General features: G+C 37.2%; 1 protein-coding gene across 1 annotated transcript in view; it reads right to left on the bottom strand.

Moving 5' to 3' along the window:
• The window catches only part of PRKCE (protein kinase C epsilon), a 308,151-nt gene that overhangs the window by 99,647 nt on the left and 185,520 nt on the right, over window positions 1-22,984 (bottom strand). The window contains exons 3-10 of the mRNA XM_068425548.1: window positions 12,543-12,702; window positions 11,346-11,380; window positions 9,863-9,948; window positions 7,563-7,695; window positions 4,604-4,746; window positions 3,363-3,459; window positions 1,524-1,738; window positions 39-212 (exon numbers count right to left, since the gene is read on the bottom strand). Coding sequence (XP_068281649.1) covers window positions 39-212; window positions 1,524-1,738; window positions 3,363-3,459; window positions 4,604-4,746; window positions 7,563-7,695; window positions 9,863-9,948; window positions 11,346-11,380; window positions 12,543-12,702 — 1,043 coding nt within the window. The remainder of the gene's footprint in view (window positions 1-38; window positions 213-1,523; window positions 1,739-3,362; window positions 3,460-4,603; window positions 4,747-7,562; window positions 7,696-9,862; window positions 9,949-11,345; window positions 11,381-12,542; window positions 12,703-22,984) is intronic.

Below are 22,984 nucleotides of genomic sequence, written 5' to 3'. Positions count from 1 at the left end.
CCTTGGGCACAAACTGGCAAAAGATTCACATAGCTTACCTTCGTCTGGAAGCAGCAGTAAAGTTGTGTTAGGTATGGATGTTTCCGTGCTAATGCCAGAATTCTCTTTTCTGTCATTGTACAGTCTACATCGTCATCTTGAAGTATGACATCTTTCTTTAAGACTTTCACTGCGTATACTTCATCTTTTCCTTTTAGCTCAGCTAACATTACCTAAAACAAACAGAAATTCTGTTTACATATGACCAAATGACACCATAAATGCAGGGTTTCATATGAATTTGACTGCACTGGAAACAGACAGACAGTTACGTACTTGCCTGAATGAAGTTGTATATTTATAAAATTAAAAGCAATGTAATTTTAGAAAAATATACCTCTGATATTCTTTAAATTTTAAACAGATGGTATCTATTTTGTTTGTTAGTTAAGAATGCAGAAAATAAAAAGTTTTTATCCCCTCATTCAAATATTTTAATGAGTGCCTATTAGTAAGATCTCAAAAACTAAAACAGGAAAGAAGTTGATATAGAACAGAAATTTATTTCCCACTTTTATCTCCCACTTCCGGTAGTGAGATCTGTGTGCGATGAACTTAGTATACAATCCCATGTACCAGTCCGGCCGCTTTAAAGTTGTTGATTTTAACTGCTACTACTGTTTAAGGTTCAAGTCCTATACTCTGTTTAAGGTCAGTTCTGGCTTGGAGCCAGAGTAATCTTCAGAAAAGGATTAGAAAACAGGGAGACAAAAGAATTGCTTCAGTTCTGTTCCCCTGCATCCTCAGTTCCCATATATCAAGGAAGGAAGAGTGTACTTGTGAAACAGATTCACATTTCATTCCACTTTGATTCAGCACTCTTTGATTCCATGGTACACAGCACTATGAAAAGAAAAGCTATAAGCCCTGTAAATAGAGCAATGCCCCTTCCACCCTCATCAATTCCCTACTGTGGGAAGGTATCTGGTGAGTTACATCTTTGCTGCATACATGGTATTTTGGGCAGCTGAGTCTCTTGCACTCATCGTATCTGAGTGGAAATGCTCAAGTTCTGCTTCCTCCAGCACTGAACATACCCACTGAGGAAAAACAAGCACACAAAGTGTTCTATGAAATAAGTGAACTTGAACCGGGTATTATCTAGAAAGGGAATGAACTCAGAACTCCACAGCATTATTCCTTGGCTGATTCTTCCTGCTTGACCACAACTAATTATCTTTTTGAACAGTATGTACGTAACTGTATGTACGTCTTCATTACCAATATCCTGAAATAGTGAAACACTGACATTTTGTTTCAAAAGGCTTGACCCTAGTTAACAAAGTGAGCTAAAGCACAGAAAATACCAGCTGATCAGGAGGCTGATATTCCTGATCTTTGGGGTAAAAGCTGCTTTTATCCAATGGGTAAAAGGAAACCCCTAGGGCGGAAGCACTTCCTGAATGTCACTTTCAGAATACTTTCAAAGCAGTACAGTCAAAAAAAGCCTACACATCAGTTAAAAAAAAAAAAAAGCTACCCACCTTGCCAAAGCTGCCTTTCCCTAATACTTTGATGAAGTTGAACTCTTCAAGGCCTATTCGCTTGGTCTGGGCCTGTTTGACCTCCCCATTTTCACCGTTCTCCCCAGGTTTGTTAAGCTGGTTGTCTGTTGACGTGGTAGCTGTTGCTCTGTGTTCCTCTCCCCGATTGTCAAATGATAACGCTTTCCTAATGTTGTTTTCCAGCTCTTTGATTTCTGGGGAAATGTGAGGGAAAAAAGTGTTAATTTTAACCAGCCATCAGAAAAACAGCCCGCATTAGTCTGTATCCGTTTTGGGAAGGGACATTCATCATCCTCAAATGCTGTATAGAGCATTCTGTGGTTAAGAATACATATTTAGCAAACTGCTTTCTCCACCTTACAGTAATCAGCCAAAACCCTGCTCTAACAGGAAGGGTGGCTTTTTAAAATGAACCTAAGAGAATGACATATCCAAGACTTGAAAGATAAGTCAGAATGGTAGCCAAATAGTTGTTTTAGTGATTTTGGGTGTTCCTTTACCACAGAGAAGTAGTTTGTTTTGAATACCTCTATCTTCCTGCAGCACTTACTCATCTTCCTGCTTAAGTATTTTAGAGTTGTATCTTCAAAAGTTCAAAGGATAGCTGGGCATCCGAGTCCTTGAAGTCAACATGAATGGAGCATCTTACTCAGCTCCAGCTGTTATCAGATGGCTGCCAATAAAGTATTTGACCACTTCCTAGTGCCGCTTCAAGCAGAAATTGTGTAGATCTGCTAAATGGTTCTGACGGTTTCTCAGTGTTAAACACAGAGAGTCCTGGCAACTAATGGACCTCAGGGTCTGCCTCAAGGTCTTGCATAGTACTTCTGCCTGATGGCCTTGGAAGCAACAACTTTACTGGGCAGTTACAAAAGTGAAATTTAAGAGAGAATTTAGACAAATTCTTTGTTCTTATTTTAAGCAAAACATCAGATATTTAAAAGCTATTATTTAACCAAAATACTGTTTGCGAAACCAAAAGGTTCATAAATTTAAATCAGTTCTGGACTCAGAGTTTTACAGTACTTATTACCATAGAGCTTTGGAAGTGTCTTCCCTAAAAATAAGGCTGAGAAATTTCTCAACTGTAAACAATTTTCAAAGAATTTGACATAAAAGTATCCATCTTCTTATGTCTTGGTGTAGATTTTTCATTCATCAGTTTACACACATAAGATACCTTACAGACTTCTGATTTTTAAAAATAACAATCAGATCAGATTCAAAAAGTGCTGCTGACATACAAGTCCTGTCAGTTAGGCTGTTCAGCTCAATGAAATCAGGTCATATCAGTGAAAACTGAAACATGGTCTTACGAAGCCTCTAGAGACCACCTAGACATGGTAGCATAGCCTAACTGGACAGGAGTTTTTATTATCACAAATATTCAATATGGAATTTTAAGGACGCAATTTTATCTCAAAAACTTAATAGATAGAGGTTTTTCACATAAATAAAGGCACTCTCAGGTTCTGTGGTACTACTTAAAGTGTTCTCACTCTTACAATAGAATATATAACCTCGTACGTAAAGGTATTTGGTTAGGCAAGGACTCATCTAGTAAACTTAAAATATTGTTAAGATGACTGTTTTATAATTTTCACTTTAAAAGCCACTTAATTTCACAGATTTAAACAAAATGAGAAGCAGGCCTTTTAAAGTTTTTGCAGTTCATAACTTTAAGTGCTTCATTTTCTGGTGGTAACTACTTCGTTGATTTGATTCTACAGAGGCTGGGGCTGATAGCTTTTTTACTCCTTATAAAGAAGGAAAATACATGACAATATATATGTCAGGAAATAAAAAGAGATGTTCGACCTTGATCACATGGAGAAGTTGGTGCTGACTTTGACCTATCTTCTTCTGATGATGCACTTCCAGGAACTGGTGGTTGAGTCTCTGCACCTGCAATTAGCTAAGAACAATTCCAAAAGGGGTACTCAGTTATGAGATCCTCCCATGCTAAGCAGAAATTTAATTTAACAACATTAATTCACAAGTAGAAGTATGAAGGAAAGTGAAGATGTTCTACCCCTATAGAATCTCACTGGCAGGACCTCAACCATACAGTAGATGGCATCACATCAAATGGAGACCATAATATAAAGAGTATGAACTGGCAGTTTAAAGAGAAATCGGTTCTTGAGATGAAATAAATGTAATAAGCATACCCAGCGAGTGGGAAAGTTTTGAACAGCCACCATGAGTCTCTGTAGAAATCTATCCAGTAAATACATTTAACTACAACAAGTATCAGCAAGCACTGCAAACTAACTCGTGCAGTAACAACATGACATCTTTTCCCAGGAGTCACAGATCAATTAACTTATTCCTGAGTTTTCTATGTTCTGTAACATTTTAAAACAGTGTACATGGGATCCAAGTGTGCAATAATCAGGAAAATTAAGAGAACCAAGTGTCAACGTTTTAAGAAATTATGGTAAAAATTGTGTATTTCTGTAAGTGAGAGCAATGGGTCTGTTGTCACAATCATGCAAATAGAAATAGAAAGCATGGCCAAAATCTGATCCAGGATACATATTACCAATCTATAATAACTCCATCAGCTTTGCATGTACTTGGGATCACCTACGCTGTTTATTTCTAGAATAACCTAGTTCTTCCTATAATAGTGGTAACAACTCTGGAACCATCATCTGGCAACAGCTCCTCTTCATGAGAAACAGCACACTGCTCATTTATCAGCATCTACAATCCTATGGAGTAGTGCTGTGTCTCAATCAATCAATTAATCTGATGTCAATTCTGAGTCAAAGAGACATTTATGTTTTTATGAACTGTTGTGTCAGACACTGTCTCTTTGTCAAATCTCCTTCCTCAAAATTAAAAAGGGAAATCCTTCCAGACTCTGTACAGGCTCCAGGTTTGCAAAATTGTAGCAGATCAAAATAAATTTTGTATCAAAATTCTGAACAGATGATTTGCACTTATAAATCAAAAGCGAAAGTCTTAGTTCTGTATGGACTTAAAAAAAATTCTTGTGCAAGTCAAGTCAGTGAGATTGAACCCCAACTAGCACAGCTACAAAACAGCCATACCTTTTTCCTCCTCTGCCCACTATTAGTGATCTTATCTGGAGTGACTCCAAGATCTGCAAGAACTTTAGCTATGCCTCTAGCATCCACTCCACAGTTTGGTGCCACATTTGTTTCACAGCGTCGATGTACATTCATCTTGCAAACTGCAATGAAATGTAAAGTAATAGAGTAAATTAAATACTGACTTGGCATGCACTTGTCTTACTTAAATAAGACCTTATTGGACCTGCCAATAACTTTTTAAAATAAATATAATTTCAGTAGAAAAACACTTAGCTGGATTTGCAGTGACACTTCAATGCTAATATAAAATTATTAACCTGGTAATCATTCTTCTGCTATGATAATGGAGAACAGTGTTTTCACACAGTACCCAGAACAGACACAGGAACAAATGAAAAAATCTAATGATACTGTAAATCTTAAATAGAATTTGAATTAGAAGAAAAGTCCTTCAAAGCTTGTATTTTAGCAGGTCACTCCTGCTCTCATACTGAGAGCACAACATTAGTTCCTCATCTATTATTGCTTCTTACTCTATTTTACTCAAGTAGATTAACTCCTACTGTAGGCAGGCATAAAACCAACAGTGTTTTAAATTTTAATAAAAGTCTTTAGCACTGTTAGACATTCTCTTTAGATGTCAACCCATTTACTAAGCTATTTCTTTTAAATACCACCTCTTGAAACAAGTATACTAGTAAAAGGAGGAAAAGGTTACATCAATTCCAGGTTATGGGGTAGTGGGGAAGAAGATAGCTACATTAAAAATAGCATAGCATGGATTTGTTAGGAGCAGATGACATATTTTATGACTTCACTGCCCTCTTGCGGAGCAAGGCATAAAGCAAGCAAAACTGCAAGTGTAATTAAATACTAGATTAACATTCAATTGCTCAAATTACTCGCTTCATTACTTTTCAGAGAAATAAAATCAAAAAAGTCTGTATTTATAAAGCTGCATTTCACTATATTGTTCACCAACGATGCTTTCACTGTATAAGCCCTAAAGAAACAAACCACATTTGCCTCTGAGACTATACACAGGCACTGTCTATCTGCAGCAGTAACCATGCACTTCAGAAAGCAGGTGCCTTTCCTTTTCAAGTATGTTTCAGCTCACAAGAAAAGCAAAAAGAAATTGCTACACATGGGATTTTCAGCACATGTATATTTGGTGACAAAAGTTCAGTGGCAAGTAAAATGTTTGACCTACAATCCATAACAGTGGACACTGAGGAACTGAACTCCTTGAAGTAACGCAAAATCTTCCTGCAGTCCAACTTCATGAACATATTTTGTGAAAAGAAGTACAGGAATAAACAGTAAAAAAACCAGCAGAAGAATAAACCTCTGCAATACACTTTTCACGGTGTTAATAACGTCACTGGGCAACCAAGTACATCTCTGAAGAAGGAAGCATTGTTCAGCTCTTGTTAAGAGAGAAAACAAAGCACAGAGAAAATGACATTTCCCTCTCAGGTGAGTTCTAGATTTCATGCAGATACTGCATTTTTATAGGCACTAATTTTATGAACATTGTTTCTATGCATCTGCTACACAGCAAATGCATACATATGAGAAATAACATTACTTTGTACAGTTAAGAGCAAATGAACCACTATGGTACTTGAGAAAGAATATGAAAGTGAACTAACATATTCACAGATGAAGTGGAGAGATACTATAGCTCTGATTAAAAATGAAAGAGAGAAAAAAAATCAGGTTTAATTGAAAATCCTCTGAACGTACCTCCACCATAATTAAGAGAGCATTTGAACAAAATCTCAATAGTAGTAAAGCTACAGTATTTAGAGTCTAACATTTTATCACCGCTCACTAGCTAGAATCACAAGGGAAGGCTTGAACTTCAGAACACTCTCACTGTGTATCACTTTGCCATGAAAGAAATTTCTTCTTTCCCTTGCTGCTCAGCAATTTGTGACACGAAACATTAGGTCTGACCTTCACCTATAGTTATGTCTCATCTTAAATACTGCAAAGGATATATTTCATAGATTACATGTTTATACATATACATGTGACTCCATGTTTCTGCAGTTGAGAAATGTACATAACACAATTTTTGTATTTATGGAAAAGGACCTACCCATTTTTAAAGGTGTAACAAAATGAAAATGCATATAATTCCATTAGGTACTACTTTCCAAGAATCTCATAATTTTCATAAGATCATTCCCATCAACCCACTAATTGAAGTATTTTATTCACTATTTCTAAAATATTACTTTCCTTTGCAAGTGTTTGTACTGTTTTCTCCCCCATTTAGAATATATAGATCTGCTTGAAACAAGGATGTATGGAACCAACTATTTCTGCTAGTCAGCCAAAATGACATGAAGGCACCTTCTAGGAGTAACTTCATATACAGTTACTGTACAGAGTACACAGTCCTTAAGCTGCAGAACATAATGAATCCTTTGTTTTCTCAAACAGAGGGGCTAGCAGACCATCACAAAGGATGATTTAGCGAGGTATCAGAATACCTATTCTGGATATGGGCACTCAGGACTGGTTCTACATAATAGTAATTTTTGAAGATGGTATTAAAGTGAAAAGTAGCTGGAATAATGATGTTTGAAATGTTTAACAACCATCACCACAAACCTGAAAACAAAAGGCATATAAGCTGAAGGGATGTAAACTCTCATGCTCTTAATTTTCTGTCAACTCCTTATTTCCTGTGTGGCAATAAACCTACACAGCAGCGAGCGCGAAATGTGTTTCTGCACCTCTGTCCTCTGCATCTGTTATTGGCTGGTGTTGCATCCAGGGTAAAGGACCATTTTCTAACCATGATGGCAACCCCTACAGCCGTCTGCTATTTACTGTCTATTAATTTCTGTACATGCTGCAAACTACAGAATAACTTGAAGTCTTTCCAAGTCTGCAAGTCACTCACAAAGAAAAAGAAAAGCTCTGAAGTGGTAATCCTTACCTTTGCATTGTAAACCTTGTCTCAAAAGACCCCATAGCAATGAACCACAGTGGTCACAGAAGGTGGGCACTTTGTAATTGTGAATGCTGAACTTGTGAGGCATGTTGACACTGAAACGCTGGGATCCCACTTGCTGAAAAAGGAGAGTACAGCACATTTCATACTAATCAATTTCTTTATAATCAGTGTATGTCGAGGCCCTGTTATGTATTGAAACCACACAGAATTCAAACAAGCTGAAATAGGTCTGTGCTCAGATGATGATCTTTGCATTAGATATACTCCAGCTCCAGAGTTCTCACTACTTTCGTTGGGGAAAAAAGGAGGGCGAAGGGCTGCTGTGGCCCAAGAGATAAAGACTAAAGTCTACTTCCTAGTACTTCTGGGAACAACAAATACATAGCTATCAGAAAAGATCTCTTAACATGCAAGGCAAGGAAGTCACTCCCAATTGTTTTAGGAGCAGGAGGCCAAAGTAATACAGGACCAAGAAAAAGAAATGCACCACAACCCCATTACCTTTTCATATCCCACTCTTCTTTAGATTATGAAAATGACAATGATAAATTGTGTTCAGGGATTCCAAGGTAAGATTACTTATTAATTAAAGGATGTCGTTGGTAAGTTTTTAAAGTGGCCACTGCATAGCAGGGGATTTATTTCCGTGTTTTTCCTTTCCTTTCCTATTACCGCTGGCTTCCCTCCAGTGATCTAGTACCCCTTCTAAACAATGAGAGCATTATATCAGCAAAGCATACAAGTCTCCACCAGTCTGGAGCCTGGGAATATAAATCTATGCAAGATTTTGTATCTTCCTGTGAGTACTATGCAAAAACAGCACTAGCCAAACACAATCCTTTATCACATCCTTAAGTTTCGGATGTAAAATCCTGGTTGTGAACCAGATATTAGAGAATGCTTCCAGTAGAAAAATGGTAGTGAATTGCACAGGAAGAATGAGATCAGTTAATGTCTCAGTCAAATTCATATCAAAGAGTGACTTAAAACTGTCATTACATACAACTCTGATTTGTAATTTAAAACTAGGCTTTTTCAAGCACGTAAATGTAGGTTTTTAACAAAGAAAACTAAGAAATGTACTTTTTCTGTGTGGCCAAGGAACTGGGATTACTCACAGACTACCTCATCTAATCCTATAGTGAAAGATAGTAGGCATTTGCTGTTGCACAAAACAGAACAGGACAGTGAACAAACATTAGCTTTTCTGTTAAAACACAAACAAACAAAAAACTGCTGTATAAGGTAAAGCATTCACTGGTTACAGTTGAGGGCTGCAACTATTCAAAAAACCATAAACCCCACCCCCCTCCCCAATTGTTCCCTATCAACCCAGCCATAAAAGGATACCCCAAACCTGAGGAGTCCAAGGGAGCTGACCACTACAGCAGCCACATCACTCCCTGGTGTATGACTATCCACAGAAATTAACATTAATTTCCTAACCAAGCCTAAAAGGGCCATCTTAGCTGAAAGAGACCTTTAACCCAAGTGAAAGGATTGCTTTGTTTTCTCTTCTTATGCACAGCTGAACGTGCTGTTGGTAGATATATTTACCTCCCTAACAGTATGGTTCTGAAGGCAGCTAATATCATTTTCAGGTGATGTCTTCATTTATTTAAATGCATGATAACATAAAGCACATATTCTGTTAATTCCATTAATATGGAACAAAAGCTTGTTAGAGTTCGGGAGTAATTATGCTGGAAAACCTGTTAGCTGCGCAGTACCTTGTGTTATCACTACTGTCTTATACAATATCCATGGGCTTTCTTCAGCACATGGATGGCTTTTGTTCTACATTTTGACAGTTTGGATGCAGTCTTTGTTGAGGTGAGACTTTGCAAGAAAATTCTGGGTGGTCTTCTATGTTGATCCAAGATACTAAAACATACTGCCTATCCTATCAGCTGCTAATGACTCAGCCACACAAATTGCAGTTAAGGGATAAAGGGTCCCATCCCACTTCTTTTGAATTAAAATGACTAAAGTTGTATTAACTCAGGAACAAAGAATGTTAAAAATGAAAAGGAGTGGAAGGAGCTCACTGAGACCTTAAGCATTCAGATGTTATAAAAAGTTTAGTAGTTAGAAATAAATTGCTGTATAATAATTCCCATGTAAATGGGGATCTGTCATTCCAAAGTAAATGCCATATCACAAGACAATCAGAATGGCACAAAAAAGTCTAACATTTATTGATTAAACAGAGGAGATGACACTACTTTGAACAGATGAAAGATGGAGTTTAACCTAGAAAAATTTATTTTATAAACATTTACCTCATCGTGAGTTTCCTGTTTTTTCAAGCCAGCACACTTCGTTATTATAAGTTCATGGCATCTCTTGTGGACTACACAAGTGCAAACTATAACCAAAAAACAGAAAAAAAGAATGAGTTTTTATGAAGATTGATTTTAAAGCAAAAGACTGAACTCAGAAGACCAGAAATGCTGCGACTTGAAAGGCAGCAAGTAACCGGTGACTTGGTGAGTCCTATGAAGTAAGTCTGGCTTACAAAGGCAGAAGATAACAGACTTTTGAGAGACCAATGGATTTACAAAGATCTAAAGCATATCTGACAAAATCTCAGTATGTAAAACCACAAATTACCTTCTGAAATATTAACCACAATTTTTCTCATTTTTTACAGATTTTATTTCTTTATCTGCTAAAGTCCATGATCTCCACGTTCTACGAAACGCAACGGCAAAAGAATTCCTGTCTGAAGAGCTTCCAGAGGAAAAAAGACATAAAGGTAACTCATTGTAAAAGTCAAAGAACAGAAAAAACAAAGTCAAACATGCTTTCTGTAACACATTATCATAATCTGATAACAGTAAAATGTTTCAGGAGGCAAAAATGCTTTGTCAATATTCGTAATGATTACTTAATCAATGAATAACATTTGCAGATATGACAGATAAGATTAAAAATTGCAAGATCTATCGTACTGTGGGATTCAAGGTCATTAAGTGAAGGAAAAAACCTTCAGAGTGAAATAATGAATTTCATTTTCTTCCAGCTTTGGTCATTGCTGTAAAAAAAAAAAAAATCACAACTCAAGAAATCTGTGCTGTACGTTAGTAGAGTAATTCTTATTATAGCATGTAAAACCATTATTTGCATTTATTTATTTACCATGAGATTTCATCAAGTGTTTTGTAACTGAAAAATTATCACTAACTTGATTTTTTCTACTTTTCAGATGAGAATTAGAAAAACATGATCCCAAGAGCTGACTGCATAAAAAAATAAGAGTACAAGAAATTGAGTTGAAAAAATAGAGTTGAAAATTAAGCACTTCTGCAGTCTTTGCTATAACCTTCTCTAATGATGACCTCTATAATTATCTCATCTATTTAATTACAGTCTTTGCAATTATCTGGCATTTTTAAACAAAGAATCTTAAGCAGAATAAAGAATTCACAATTTTAAAATGCAAGAAGTGAAAAATGAAGAAGCCAACATCCGCAGATATGCCCCCCTAGTTGGATGTGCATCAAGAGGTAGCTAGGATCTGCTGTTCAGTGATTTTAACTGTGCCCCTACCTTGTATACAATGCCTAAGACGAACAGTTTTGAAAAAATTTTATTGTGACTTACTGTAAAGATTGTATCTTTTGTGAGACAAACTTATTCTGATCATCTTGTGCTAATTTCTTCACACTGTACATATACAATGCTTGATGAAAATATTTTATTCGTTATATATTATAACATAATACATATATTCAAACTGTCCCCCTGTAGATTTTCTCTTACCTTGACATTGGTATCCCTGTTTTCCTATTACACCCCTGAAAATAAAACAGTGCTTTAGAAAATGAAGACTATACATTTTTTTAAGTGAAAAACATTTTTTCCTCTCTTTACTGGACATGCACAAGTTTAAAAGAATAGCTTCTTATAATGAATCATCTGATAACTGCATGCCTAGACTGAGATCAGTTCAAAGTAGGAACCATGTTTCAGCTGCTAAGAGGTAACAGGTAGGATGACAGGCCACAAAGGAATTCAGAAGTAAAGACACATTTACTATAATAAAATAAGCAGACAAAGGGTACATAAAGAAGGAAGCCACAAGCTGGTAAAACAGCCATCAAGCAGGCCTCTAAATAGATGGAAGATTGCATTTGCCAATATTGTTGCTTGAAATCACCTTAGCTAACCTAAAGCCTAACCTGCAGACATTTCTTAGAAGAATGTAGTTGAGCTCATCTACAATTCACATGGTTTCACAGCAGGAAAGACTGATTCGTTACACACTTGTAAGAAATATTAATTAATGATCACGTCAGATCTTATGTGTATTAAGGTGCAAATCAGTATCTCTAGGTAACTTTGGAAAACATCAATAGAGTTGCTGAAAAATAACTGAAAACTGAATGTCTCCACCACTTTTCCCTATCTGAAAATTGCGAGTACTCAAAAGCAATGTAAATAATTTCTAGAAGGGAGTTATTGAGATACACTGTAATAAGAAAGACCCTGTACACTTAGGACCCAAAACCCTGGTCATTAGAAGTCTAATATTCCCATATTCCATTAACTTCAGTAGGATGTACAGAAGCTTGGCATTTCCTAGAAGGAAGATGGTGATACTTAAGCACCTAAAGAATTCAGTCATCTTGGCAAAATGTAAAGGTCTAATATTAGGTCTAAATCTACACTTGGGGACCTACAAAACACGAGACTGGCTGTCTACCTAGAATTTATAGTGTGTACTAGACAGGAAAAGATTGAACTTTGTGGCTCAGAGAAGAAAAAACACGAAAACAACAAATTCTAACATTTGTGATGGAAGTTCAACAGTCTTCTATTATCGTCTGCAAAACTGATGACAGCTTAATACTAAAATGAAGAGGAAAAGAACTACTACTGTACACCACTTATACTTCAGCAAAACAGGAGGGTATATTAACTCTTCAAATCAAAGTTGCAAAGAAAGCAAAGTCATACCATATAAAATCTCTGCAGTGCGAACAATATGTTGGTTGTCTAAGATAGGTGGCCATAAACTTGTGCCCATTAACCTGATGTACTCTGCGTCGCACAGCACCCTGACGCTTTCTGGGGCGCATACGTTCCCGGAACACACGTTCTTCATTGTCTTTGGGTGCTGAAACAGAGGAAAAACCAGTAAGTACTGGCTGTATCAGACACAAATATGAGAAAACTCAAATGCAATACATAAGTAGGTATTCTCAAAAAATACGAATAATCCCCTCTAGCTAGCAGTGCAAGATAACGTCCCTAAGTTGTGGGTAATATTTTTCTTTTTTAGCATTATTTACTAAAGGCAAGGGTTTTCATTGCCTACTACAGGAATTTCTGTTTGTTCTAAACCTTTATCTGTAAATTCATGCTAAGCTGGGAATAAGTCTGCGCTTTATCACTATCAAGCACACTGACAACCTCTTTAACAGTAATTACACAGTTAGATTCTCCAAACAGCTCAGACACTCATCTCATTTGATCTTCAGGGAGGGAAAAAAAAAAAAAAATCCATCAAAAAATACCAACATCCTCTGGTCCCCATACATTCAGAAAGTGCTGACACAAGTGCAAGAAAGCCAAGTACAAATACATATTATCAAGCAGAACAAAAATTCCATCCAGAACTGATTACTTTGTAGAATTCCTGATTAAGATCTGAGCTTCAGGCTCTAATACTCCACTTTGATACTAATACACTTTCAGCAAAAATGTTCAAGGGAAGGAATTTGTTCCTCTTAACCAATTCCTGTTCAATTGTATATGAGATTTAATAGCAGAGGAAGTAAAAAAATGAAGTTGATATATCTCAGAATGAAAATCCTTGGAAAAAATTCTAGAGTGCATCGGATTTTTTTTCGCAAGGCCTTATTTTGAAAAGTATCACTAACATCTCCATAGTACTCTGTACCCATTTAGCAAAAGCTGAGGATGAATTAGTAATGAAGAATAGCATGCAGTTGTTAATGAAAGACAGATTTTACAAGCATTCCTTGAGCCGCTTGTGTCTCTGCAAAACAGAATATCGGATTTGGAGGGGACCACATTCAGCCATCCATTGCCAACTGAATCTATGTACTCACTACTTCAGTGCATATAATACTTTGAAACGTATTTAACACTTGTCATTCTCTGAATTTCAGCTACCCTGAATCATTACGATGGCCTAAAGATGCCAACTTTGGTCTATTGCAAGCTTTTCTGCACATGAATGAGTTCTCCAAGCAACAGTACAGTATTTAACAATAACACAAAGAAAATTAAAAGTCCAAGAACAACTCAAATCTATAAGTCTCAAAGTCTTTTACAAACACCGAAATGAACCCTGTTTTTGAGGATTGTAAAATTAAAAGGTATTGATTTAAGAATTCATAGAAAATGGTCTTAAATTAAGCCAATGGATGGATAACCTGGGAAAATGCAGTGCACAGACCCACAAATCAAGATCCCTTTCTTTCACTGCACAGCAAGGGCTAAAACCCATGACACTAGCAAATTCATTTATGCACTAAAAAGCCTAAGCTTCTTACACATTAACACCTTACAAAAACTTTATACTCAAAGTGGGTTTTCACCCTAAGAAGACACATCTGTGAAACAGCCAGAATGGCGTTACTTTTCTGTTCTAAGTGAGCCCTCAGTAAATAAACATTGACTTATACGCAAAGCCACCCCTTTGATTTATGCCAAAGACAATCAAAAAGCAATGGGCTCTAGGTCCTCCTTCAAGAAAGAGATAAGAAGTACCAAACAGTTACCAATTATGTTTATTTTTATGTTGTCAGTTATGTTTATTTTTATGTACTAAGCAAAACTGACGTCTAATAAATAGCACAGCCCCTTGAGAGAAAGTCTGTCTTCCACAGAGAATATGTAACAAGTAGTTGGAAATCCTACCAAAGACTCTTATTTCCAGCTTCTGAATGATTTATTGGCTTTACAAAGCTACTGGAATTTTTTTAGAAGCTATTATTATAGGAAATAATCCTATATTAACACAGAACTGTTCTTTTGGTTATCATCCAGATTGTAGGATTTGCTAAAGTATGCAGCCTGGATGTGAGAAAGTTAAAATCCCACTCTCCTGGAACGAGTTCCCCAAAAGTTATCTGCTTATATGAAATGAACAAGATGTTCTGACAGTGCACAGTTCACACTTGATATGATAATCAGTCTACAATACCGCTTTTCTCCTTTTTTTCATCTAAAGTGTAATTCTTCACAGATAAAGCACCTGTAATTTTACAGAGCAGATAAAAATCCTCTTCTTGTTTTGGCTAGATAAACACAACATCATGACACTATTTTTTTCTTTAACCAACAAAGTTTTAAAACTAATTTTACTGTATTGCTTTCAGTTCTGTATTTAATATTTTTATGAAATGCCATTTTTCACTTACAATACTTACAGTTAAAATAAAACAACAAAACGGTGTCTTTTTCAGAAATGCACTGACTTGAAAACAGCTACAAGCAATACACCAGTCCTGAAATTACCAGATTAAATGGCAGGCCTCAATTATCGATAACACTTCCACACAAACAGCATCTCTGTGTGTGAGAAGGATGCTCAAACACCTCAGGGAAATGTCGTTTTCTTGGTCTGTCTTGGATAATGTTCGAGGTCCTTTAGCCAGTTACCCCAAAACTCTCTCTCCTGTCAGTCTGCTGTTCCACATTTATCACTAAAGACCAGCACTTGGCCAAATCCGTGCACTGCATCCTGCTGCAGTGTCGAGCTGCACATGCAAGAGCAGTGACACTCCAGCAGTGACTCTGCCTCCACCTCAGCTCTCATTACGGCCTGCGGAGAGTCCTCACCTCGTCAGTCAGCAGCAGTACTCGTTTGGGGGGGTTGGGGTAGCATCTGGCATTACAGACCGTGACTGGACGCTCGATAACTGGACATCAGCCTTCGTCAAAGCAGACCAAGTCACAGGAGGAATTAATTCACCCATGAGCTTTACACTCAGTTTACGCTAAGTTCAGATAGCTTGTTCACTGTTACCCAACAAAAACATATAAGCGATGATTTTCCACAGTCCTCAAGGAAAACACTGCCATGTCTTGCACAATTCACACTGCTGTTGGGGACCCCAGGCACAAAACCAGCCAGTAGCTTTCCCAGGTGACTCAGAAGCAGATGAGCACATCTGTGCTCGCTCATACCCAGGGTTGTGAACCACTCATTTCTAGTAGCATGAATAGTCTTATGTTTAAATTGAAATCCATTTATCTCATACTGAACAGCCACACTAGAGACATTCATTTAACAGTCTGAAGACATCTACTTACAAAGGGAGCTACACTGCTCTCCCCAAATTTCTCTCATTGTTCGCAAGCAGGAAAGCAAAAATTACTAAATGCTATCGGAAAACTGTGAGTACTTGGGGAAATCCCCAACATCTATGTGATACAGTCAGCCAGTGTTTTCAAGATATACTTTAGAAATATCAGCATCCCAAACAAAACTGGCCTTTTAAATGTATTTTTAAAAGAAAAAGTCTTACAGTGGCATATAATCGATTCTAGAAAATACCATTAGGATACTGCATACTGTGCATGGCATTTCTATTCTTAGCACAGGAGTTCAAATTAAATTTAAGTGGATTTGTCGTAGTCTGTCTATAAGCAAGTTCCAATATAAACAATTTCTTCTCACAGTATTTCTACTAAATAGTCACAGAGGGTTATCGTTTCCTCAGTAAAAGCTGTTCCTTTATGTAACGTACATTCTGTTCCCTGCTTTGATTTTGAGTCCTTCAGCCCTTTATATTACTCAGTTTATCCTTTTTTAATGCATTTATTTAACTTTCATTTTCCAAAGAAGGAGTAAGAAAGGCTCATGAAAACTTCCAAGTGTTCATGGAGAACACTGTCAATGCAGCACATTGAGTTTAGGCTTTATATGAATATACTTGAGAACTGGCAAATTTAGAACTAATTTTGTCTCAAAACTATACCCAGTAATGCCACTGCTTCTTTTCATTGCAGCCAAGAGTAACTCTGAGTTATCTGGAAAACAATAGCATATAATTGCTTTTATAGACTCATACATACATACAAACATACTGCCTAAAATTTCAAAACTGAAAAGACTTGCAGGCTTAACTCCAAGCTCTTACAGAAGTGTTATAAAAGTCAGAAGTATTTGGCATAAAAAATTGCACAAAATTCATAAATACTTGCAAAATGGATGTTTAAATTAACTGTGTGGAAATACATTTAACACTGCTAATCGTGTAGTATCTGTTAAGTACAAACTGTAAGTCATAACTTAAAGTGACACATAATGATCAGCAACCCTCAAAGGGGGCAAGATTGGAGGAAGATGATCCTGGACACCAAATAACAAAGGCTTGACCGTGTCAAGTCTTGTTTCATACCAAAATGGTTTCAGCATAAATGAGAAGGGTTCGGTGCAGAGCAATAATGGCAACAGACAATTATCCTGCATAGCAAAACGTGCCATTCCCATTTCTTATCCTCTATGTTGCGAGTACTTGCAGAACTCTGACCAAAAAAAAAAAAAAAAAAAAGGAAAAAATATGGCAGAAAAAGAGAGGGAGATTACACGCATAGAAAGGTTTTTCAGCAGTTGTTATTGCTCAGAATGCTGACTTCTAAAAGGGAATATGCTGGGCACTTCCCTTAATCTGGAGGGGATTGGCATCGAACAGTGACAATGTTTAGGGAAGAAAAAAAAAACCAAAATGTTTTAGTTAAATGGCTACTGCCCCAGCAGAGCCAAACTGTAGGCCATGTACAATGGTAACACTCACAGCAATCAGTGTAGCTGCCAGGTAACCCCATGCAACACAACACTCACACCTCCACAGCACTTCTGGCACAAAGGGCTTTTCACTCCAGGTGACACCTCTCTTGGGTGTCTTCACATTGCTGTCATCCATAACTACAACAAGCATCCAGAAAAACCAGCTGGTTTAACATCAACCCTCAATAATTACAACAGAGTGTAACTGAACAACAAATGCAAAGGAACAATGATTGTACTGATGTTTTATTGCTGAAGATGAAAATTAAGAGCTTTTGTATCATATTTAAATCTGATCGCTTTAACCTGTATGTATGTACTGAAATAGAGCTTTTATTTTAGCACTTTATCACATCTAAACAGAGGAAGGATATTGAGGCAGGAGAGGTAATTTGCCTGAAGTTATATCGGAAAGTGATAAGGGGCAGGAACAATGTCCAGAACTCCTCAGATTTCAGGATGGAGTGTAACCAGATCATTATGCATCAAAATTAGGTCTCAAAGGATTATCCCCAAACTCTATTTTGGGCCTCTGCAGCAGAAGCATATATACTGTCATCAAGATTTCTCCAGGCAGAAACTGTTACAGGATTTTGCCTTTAAGGCTGTAATCTTCTTTAGAGAAAAAAAAAAAAAAAAAAAAGGAAAAAAAAAAGAAAAAACCTAAACTCCTCCATATATTTACATTTCTAACTCCTTTCTTTTAAAAGCCTTGCCTAGTAGTAACACATGCAACAAACTAATTTTGTAACTTTGAGATAAAAAATAGCAAGGTAAATGCTACAACATAATCTCATAAAGCTGTTACTGATGAACACAGAAATTAATTGGATAGTTTACCACTGTCATAGAAAGAATGTGCAATTTTTCTATGTCTTTTTCTAGAAGTATAATATGTGCAGACTATTTCTTTAACAAGGAATAAACACACAGGTCTTTGCTTACTGTATCTTGAATCTGCTTTCTTTAGGAAAGCTGACAGGAAATTTCTTAATAGGAGAAGAATCAGAAGTCAATTTCACATCTCAAGGTTTTTAAAATAAAATTTCAACTTTAAAGACTTTCTCCACAAGACAGAATTTAGAGCTTTTTCAGTTGGAAAGGAGATGTCACAGACAAGAGGACAAAAAAAAAAAAAATCAATGCTAAATAAGGTTATTTCGGTCTTCCAATGTTATCCTTCTGGAGGTACAAAGAAACCTCACTCTAAACACAATGCCCTTATGTCAATAAATCTGCAATTGAAATTAGAGAGGTAGAAATGCATTCTCCATATGGTAAATACTAAAGCTGTTATTCAGGAGAAAAATCTTACACCAGGGAATGTACTGGGTCTACTCATGTCATAACCAGTAATATAAAATAATAATTTGTAAAATGTAGAACAATTTTTGTGCCATAACTTGACATGATAAATTTACAGGAAGAAATTTAATTTCGTTTGTGGCAGTGACATTCAGTTCATGTTGATACAGTGTTGGTAGTGAGTAGTATTAGTAGCCTGGTGTTAATATTGATAGTGTTAACTCCTGACATGCTAACAAGGTGCAATCTCTCTTATTAAATCAACTACTTACTAAAGCTAAAAAAGTACATGATCTTTTGAATGAAGAAACTACATATATATAATACATTATATTATTATTATAAGATTATTATAACTATGATTAGACCAAAAGCCACCCTTGGGACTAGATTTCCCTACCCTTATTGCTGCAAGTCTGTAAACATGTCCTGCAATGTGACTGCAGCGTGCTCTTCAGACCATGCCCAGCCACTTGTGGTGGTAGTCGTGGTCGATACTCTGGTGACACACGCTCATATTGACTGTCCTTTAGCTGTCTTCAAGGAAAGAAGAAAAATGTGACAAAACATCATGGTCAAGGCTGTTATGGAAGATGAACTTTCAAAGTGAAGTACACAAGCATGTTTATTTTAACAGAGCTCCAGACTATGGAAGTATCTGCAGGGTCAATTGACCTCTCTGCAGGGTCCAACACCTGAGCTGCTGGCCTTTGTCAGTTCCTGGAAAGGAAACGATGTTGTGATGCTAAGAAGGAAAACAAGCATTGTGAAAATTTCAGGACAAAGCCCTTTTCCCAGAGGTAACTATTAAACCAGACGGATCCCGAATGACAGTATTTTAAGCATGTGTTTGTGATAGATCAGAGAAATTCAACAGTCTTTTTCTAATAGTCGCAAAAGCTACACAGCTCGCAATGAAACAGAACCTTGTATGACTGGGCTTTCTGGTCTTTCAGAAGAGTTGTTTCTTAAATATTTTCTCAACTCCAGCTTTGTTCCTTTGCCATAGAATAACAGAAGCCTAAGTGGCAGGCACCTAGGAGATGACTAAGCCCAGTCTCCTGCAGTGGGGAAGGGTCTCATGTACTTCAGGCATCCCCAGCTTCCATTTTTCTGATGGTGTTTGAAAAATCTCCAGCAAGGGAAATTCCACAACACACTCATGTATCTTCTTTCACTACTGTGGCAGGCAGGCTGTTTTTCTAATAGTCAACCTAAATCCTTTTGCAGTAAGTTATGCTGGATGAGTGAATGGCAACCTGAAAAAGCAAGTTTTTGCCTTCACAGAAACTACTGAAGTATCTGTAAGCAAGGCAACCATTACCCTGTTGTATACCATGCAAAAGACCAGGGGCTGGGGAGAGATACAGCAAGATGTCTCAGAAGACATGACTGTAGAAATTTTGCATACTTCTCAGGCCACAGCATGACAGAAGCTGCTCTGAACTAAACAGGTCCCCATGGATACCCTAGTCACATGCTAGCTGCACAAAAGCCAGGATACCTGAAGATAAAAAGGGGAATGAAAACCACTTCCTACCTTTAAGCTCCTAAAGCTCACAGTCGTCTTGTGGTTTCCATTTCCAGATCCCCCTCCTGACAGTGACAACTTGTTTCCATCCAAGCTTAGAAATGCATGTAAAAAAGCTCACTTGTGCTAAGACCTCCACATTAAATCTTATAATTCCATGTACCACATTAAGGACCTATAGTGTATAACGTACACAGGCCAGAGAAGACAGCTTTCAAAACATAGTTTTATAATGGTTATACCTCTCCCGAAGCTCAAGCCTGTGATATACATTACACATATTCAGGTTTCAGAGTGCTTCACAGTGGCAGTGAAATCTTCTTACATACAATTGGAAAAGACGCCATTCTGAGGTGTCACCATTGCAGACATGAGAAGTACACAAATTTCAGCAAGTTTACTTTGAAGAAGTGGTTCTTTTTGATTTTTTTTAACATTTTTCTTCATTTGTTTCTCAATAAAGTACTAACTGCTTGCTTGTACTCTCCATGGAGCAGGGGGAGTCCACTGCAGAACTGCTTGTAATTCAATAGTGTCTATGTAAGTACCTGAGAAAGCCAGAGAAGACTGCACAGCAGCTCCTTTATCCCAAGCAGGAAGAATCCTTCCCATTAGTCTGACTGATTTTGGTATAAATTAAAAAGCACTGAATGCTCAATCTTTGCTCAAAAAATGCTCAGGAAGGCGAGAGGGAGTTAGTTTCAAGGGCACACAGAACAACAGTGATATATTAATTTTTTATTTACAGACTTTTTCCTTACACTTTCAGATAATGGCAATGATATTTTTCAACAAATTAAAATAGAGGCTGCAAAAATTTGGAAGTTATTTCTCCCCAACAGTATTGAAGTAGTAAGATACAAAGTATCTGTACCTACGTGTAGATAAACCCACTGATGAGACTGTAACGGTTCTGATAAACAGAAGAGGATTTGACCCCAAGTAGTAGGATGTGTTATTAGAAATAACAAGTGACACAATCATCTTCATAGCTACTGTTTGCCAAATAGTTTCAGCATGCCTTACACCTGTTTTCTCACTGTAACTACAGAAGCTTTGTCTGCTTAGGCAACTAATTTACAATACTATTAAAAACTCAAATTATTAAGTGTTGGGAAAGAAATCTTTCAATAGTGAAACAAGAAAGCAAACTATTATTATTTCAAAATAACTTAAAAAGCTCTCTTTTCTGAAGTAAGTTGATACCTAGGGTTGTCCACAGAAACAGTACCTAGCCGCTGTTATTTCTTGTTCTTATGACATATTCTTGCTAATTTTTTGAGTTAGAGAATACACCATAGTATCTCGATGCACGCTAGAAACAAGCACCTGGTTGCCACTGGTATCTGAACTCCTCTATGCCAGCTCTTCATCTAGCCAGGAAGCCAAATCTGGTACTTTAGACCAGTCTGCAGGAATGGCTGGGGACTGGGGTGTCACTGAGACGTGCTCTGAGACAGCCCCACCACAGCAACCGGAGGCCCTGGGTCTGCACTACGGAAACCCTGAGAGCCACCTCATGGATGGCAGCATTTAACATTTAACATTTAACATGTTTCTCCTTTTGTTTCACCACTTACATCTTTTATAAATCAGTTCTGCGTGCTAAAAACATGATACACCTTTGCTCTGCGGTGGAGCCTGCAGGGCACCCAACAGGTAAAAGAGTGGGTCCTCATTTGAACTGAACAGGTAATTTTTTCTTTTCTTGGATGGAGGGTGTAGGATTCTATAGGCAATCAATCTTTGGACTTATCATTTCTCAGAACTCTACTGTTGAACTGAATAAAACAAGTGAAAGATATTAGTGTTACGCATCACCTTAGAAAGGACTGTTCTCCAAGGCAGCTGCCATCAACCAATAACACCTGCCACTACTTTTCCCTTTTTAGCCCGATATATAACCCATAATACACTTTTGCCAGTGTTCTAACATGTCACTGCTCTTTCTGTTTTGCATCTTTTACTAAAGGCCGTATTATGACAACCCTGTCACCCTCCACCAACATCCTCATCTTGCCCGTTTCCTAATCGGGCAGTTCTTGCAATCATTTTTAAGAGACAAAAGTCAGCAGCAAGAGAACTCACTCCCTCTTTCCATTGTCTTTCTTGCAAACGTGGGAGGAATTTTTCTTATTCTGATATCCCCCCCCCCACACACAGCAAAAGCTTAATTAAGAACGTCTCTGACTCACAAGCAGCACTATTAAAGCAACTCTCCAATCGATGTCTTTCAACATTAAATATATTATTACTAATTTCCATTCAGAGAACAGTAATAGATATATTATGTAAATCTTGAAGTACTCATATGATTTATTATCAGCATACTACATCAAAACCCCAATTTAGCAAAGCACTTCTGGATATGGCTATATGAAAGAGCATATTCACTGTGCCATGGATTTCAATGGAAATCTCCCAATATTTAAAGCACTACTTACCTGCCCTGCTAGATGTTAATTCCATGCATCTATTGCGTGGTAAAAACAGAAACATACTAACAGTACGTTCTTTCTCCCTGCCAGGCTTATGGGCACAGCATCATGAGGTAATTGCAAATGGTGAGTTGCATATTGTCAGTAGAGCCTGAATATGTTATATAGGTTTCTACTGGCGGGGACTGACACATAACAAGGATGGGAGGATGGCCACCCTCATGACCTGTCATGGCATTTCTTAGGGATGAGATTAAGTAAGAGAAGTTTTAACACTTATTTGCTTTTGGATTTCAATATACAGGTTATTTTACTGTCCAGACTCTACCTAACAATAAAAAAACACAGAGTAATAGGG

Source organism: Nyctibius grandis, chromosome 1, assembly GCF_013368605.1.
Source record: "Nyctibius grandis isolate bNycGra1 chromosome 1, bNycGra1.pri, whole genome shotgun sequence".
NCBI lineage: Eukaryota > Metazoa > Chordata > Aves > Nyctibiiformes > Nyctibiidae > Nyctibius > Nyctibius grandis.
This window is presented reverse-complemented; position numbering and strand designations above follow the sequence as displayed.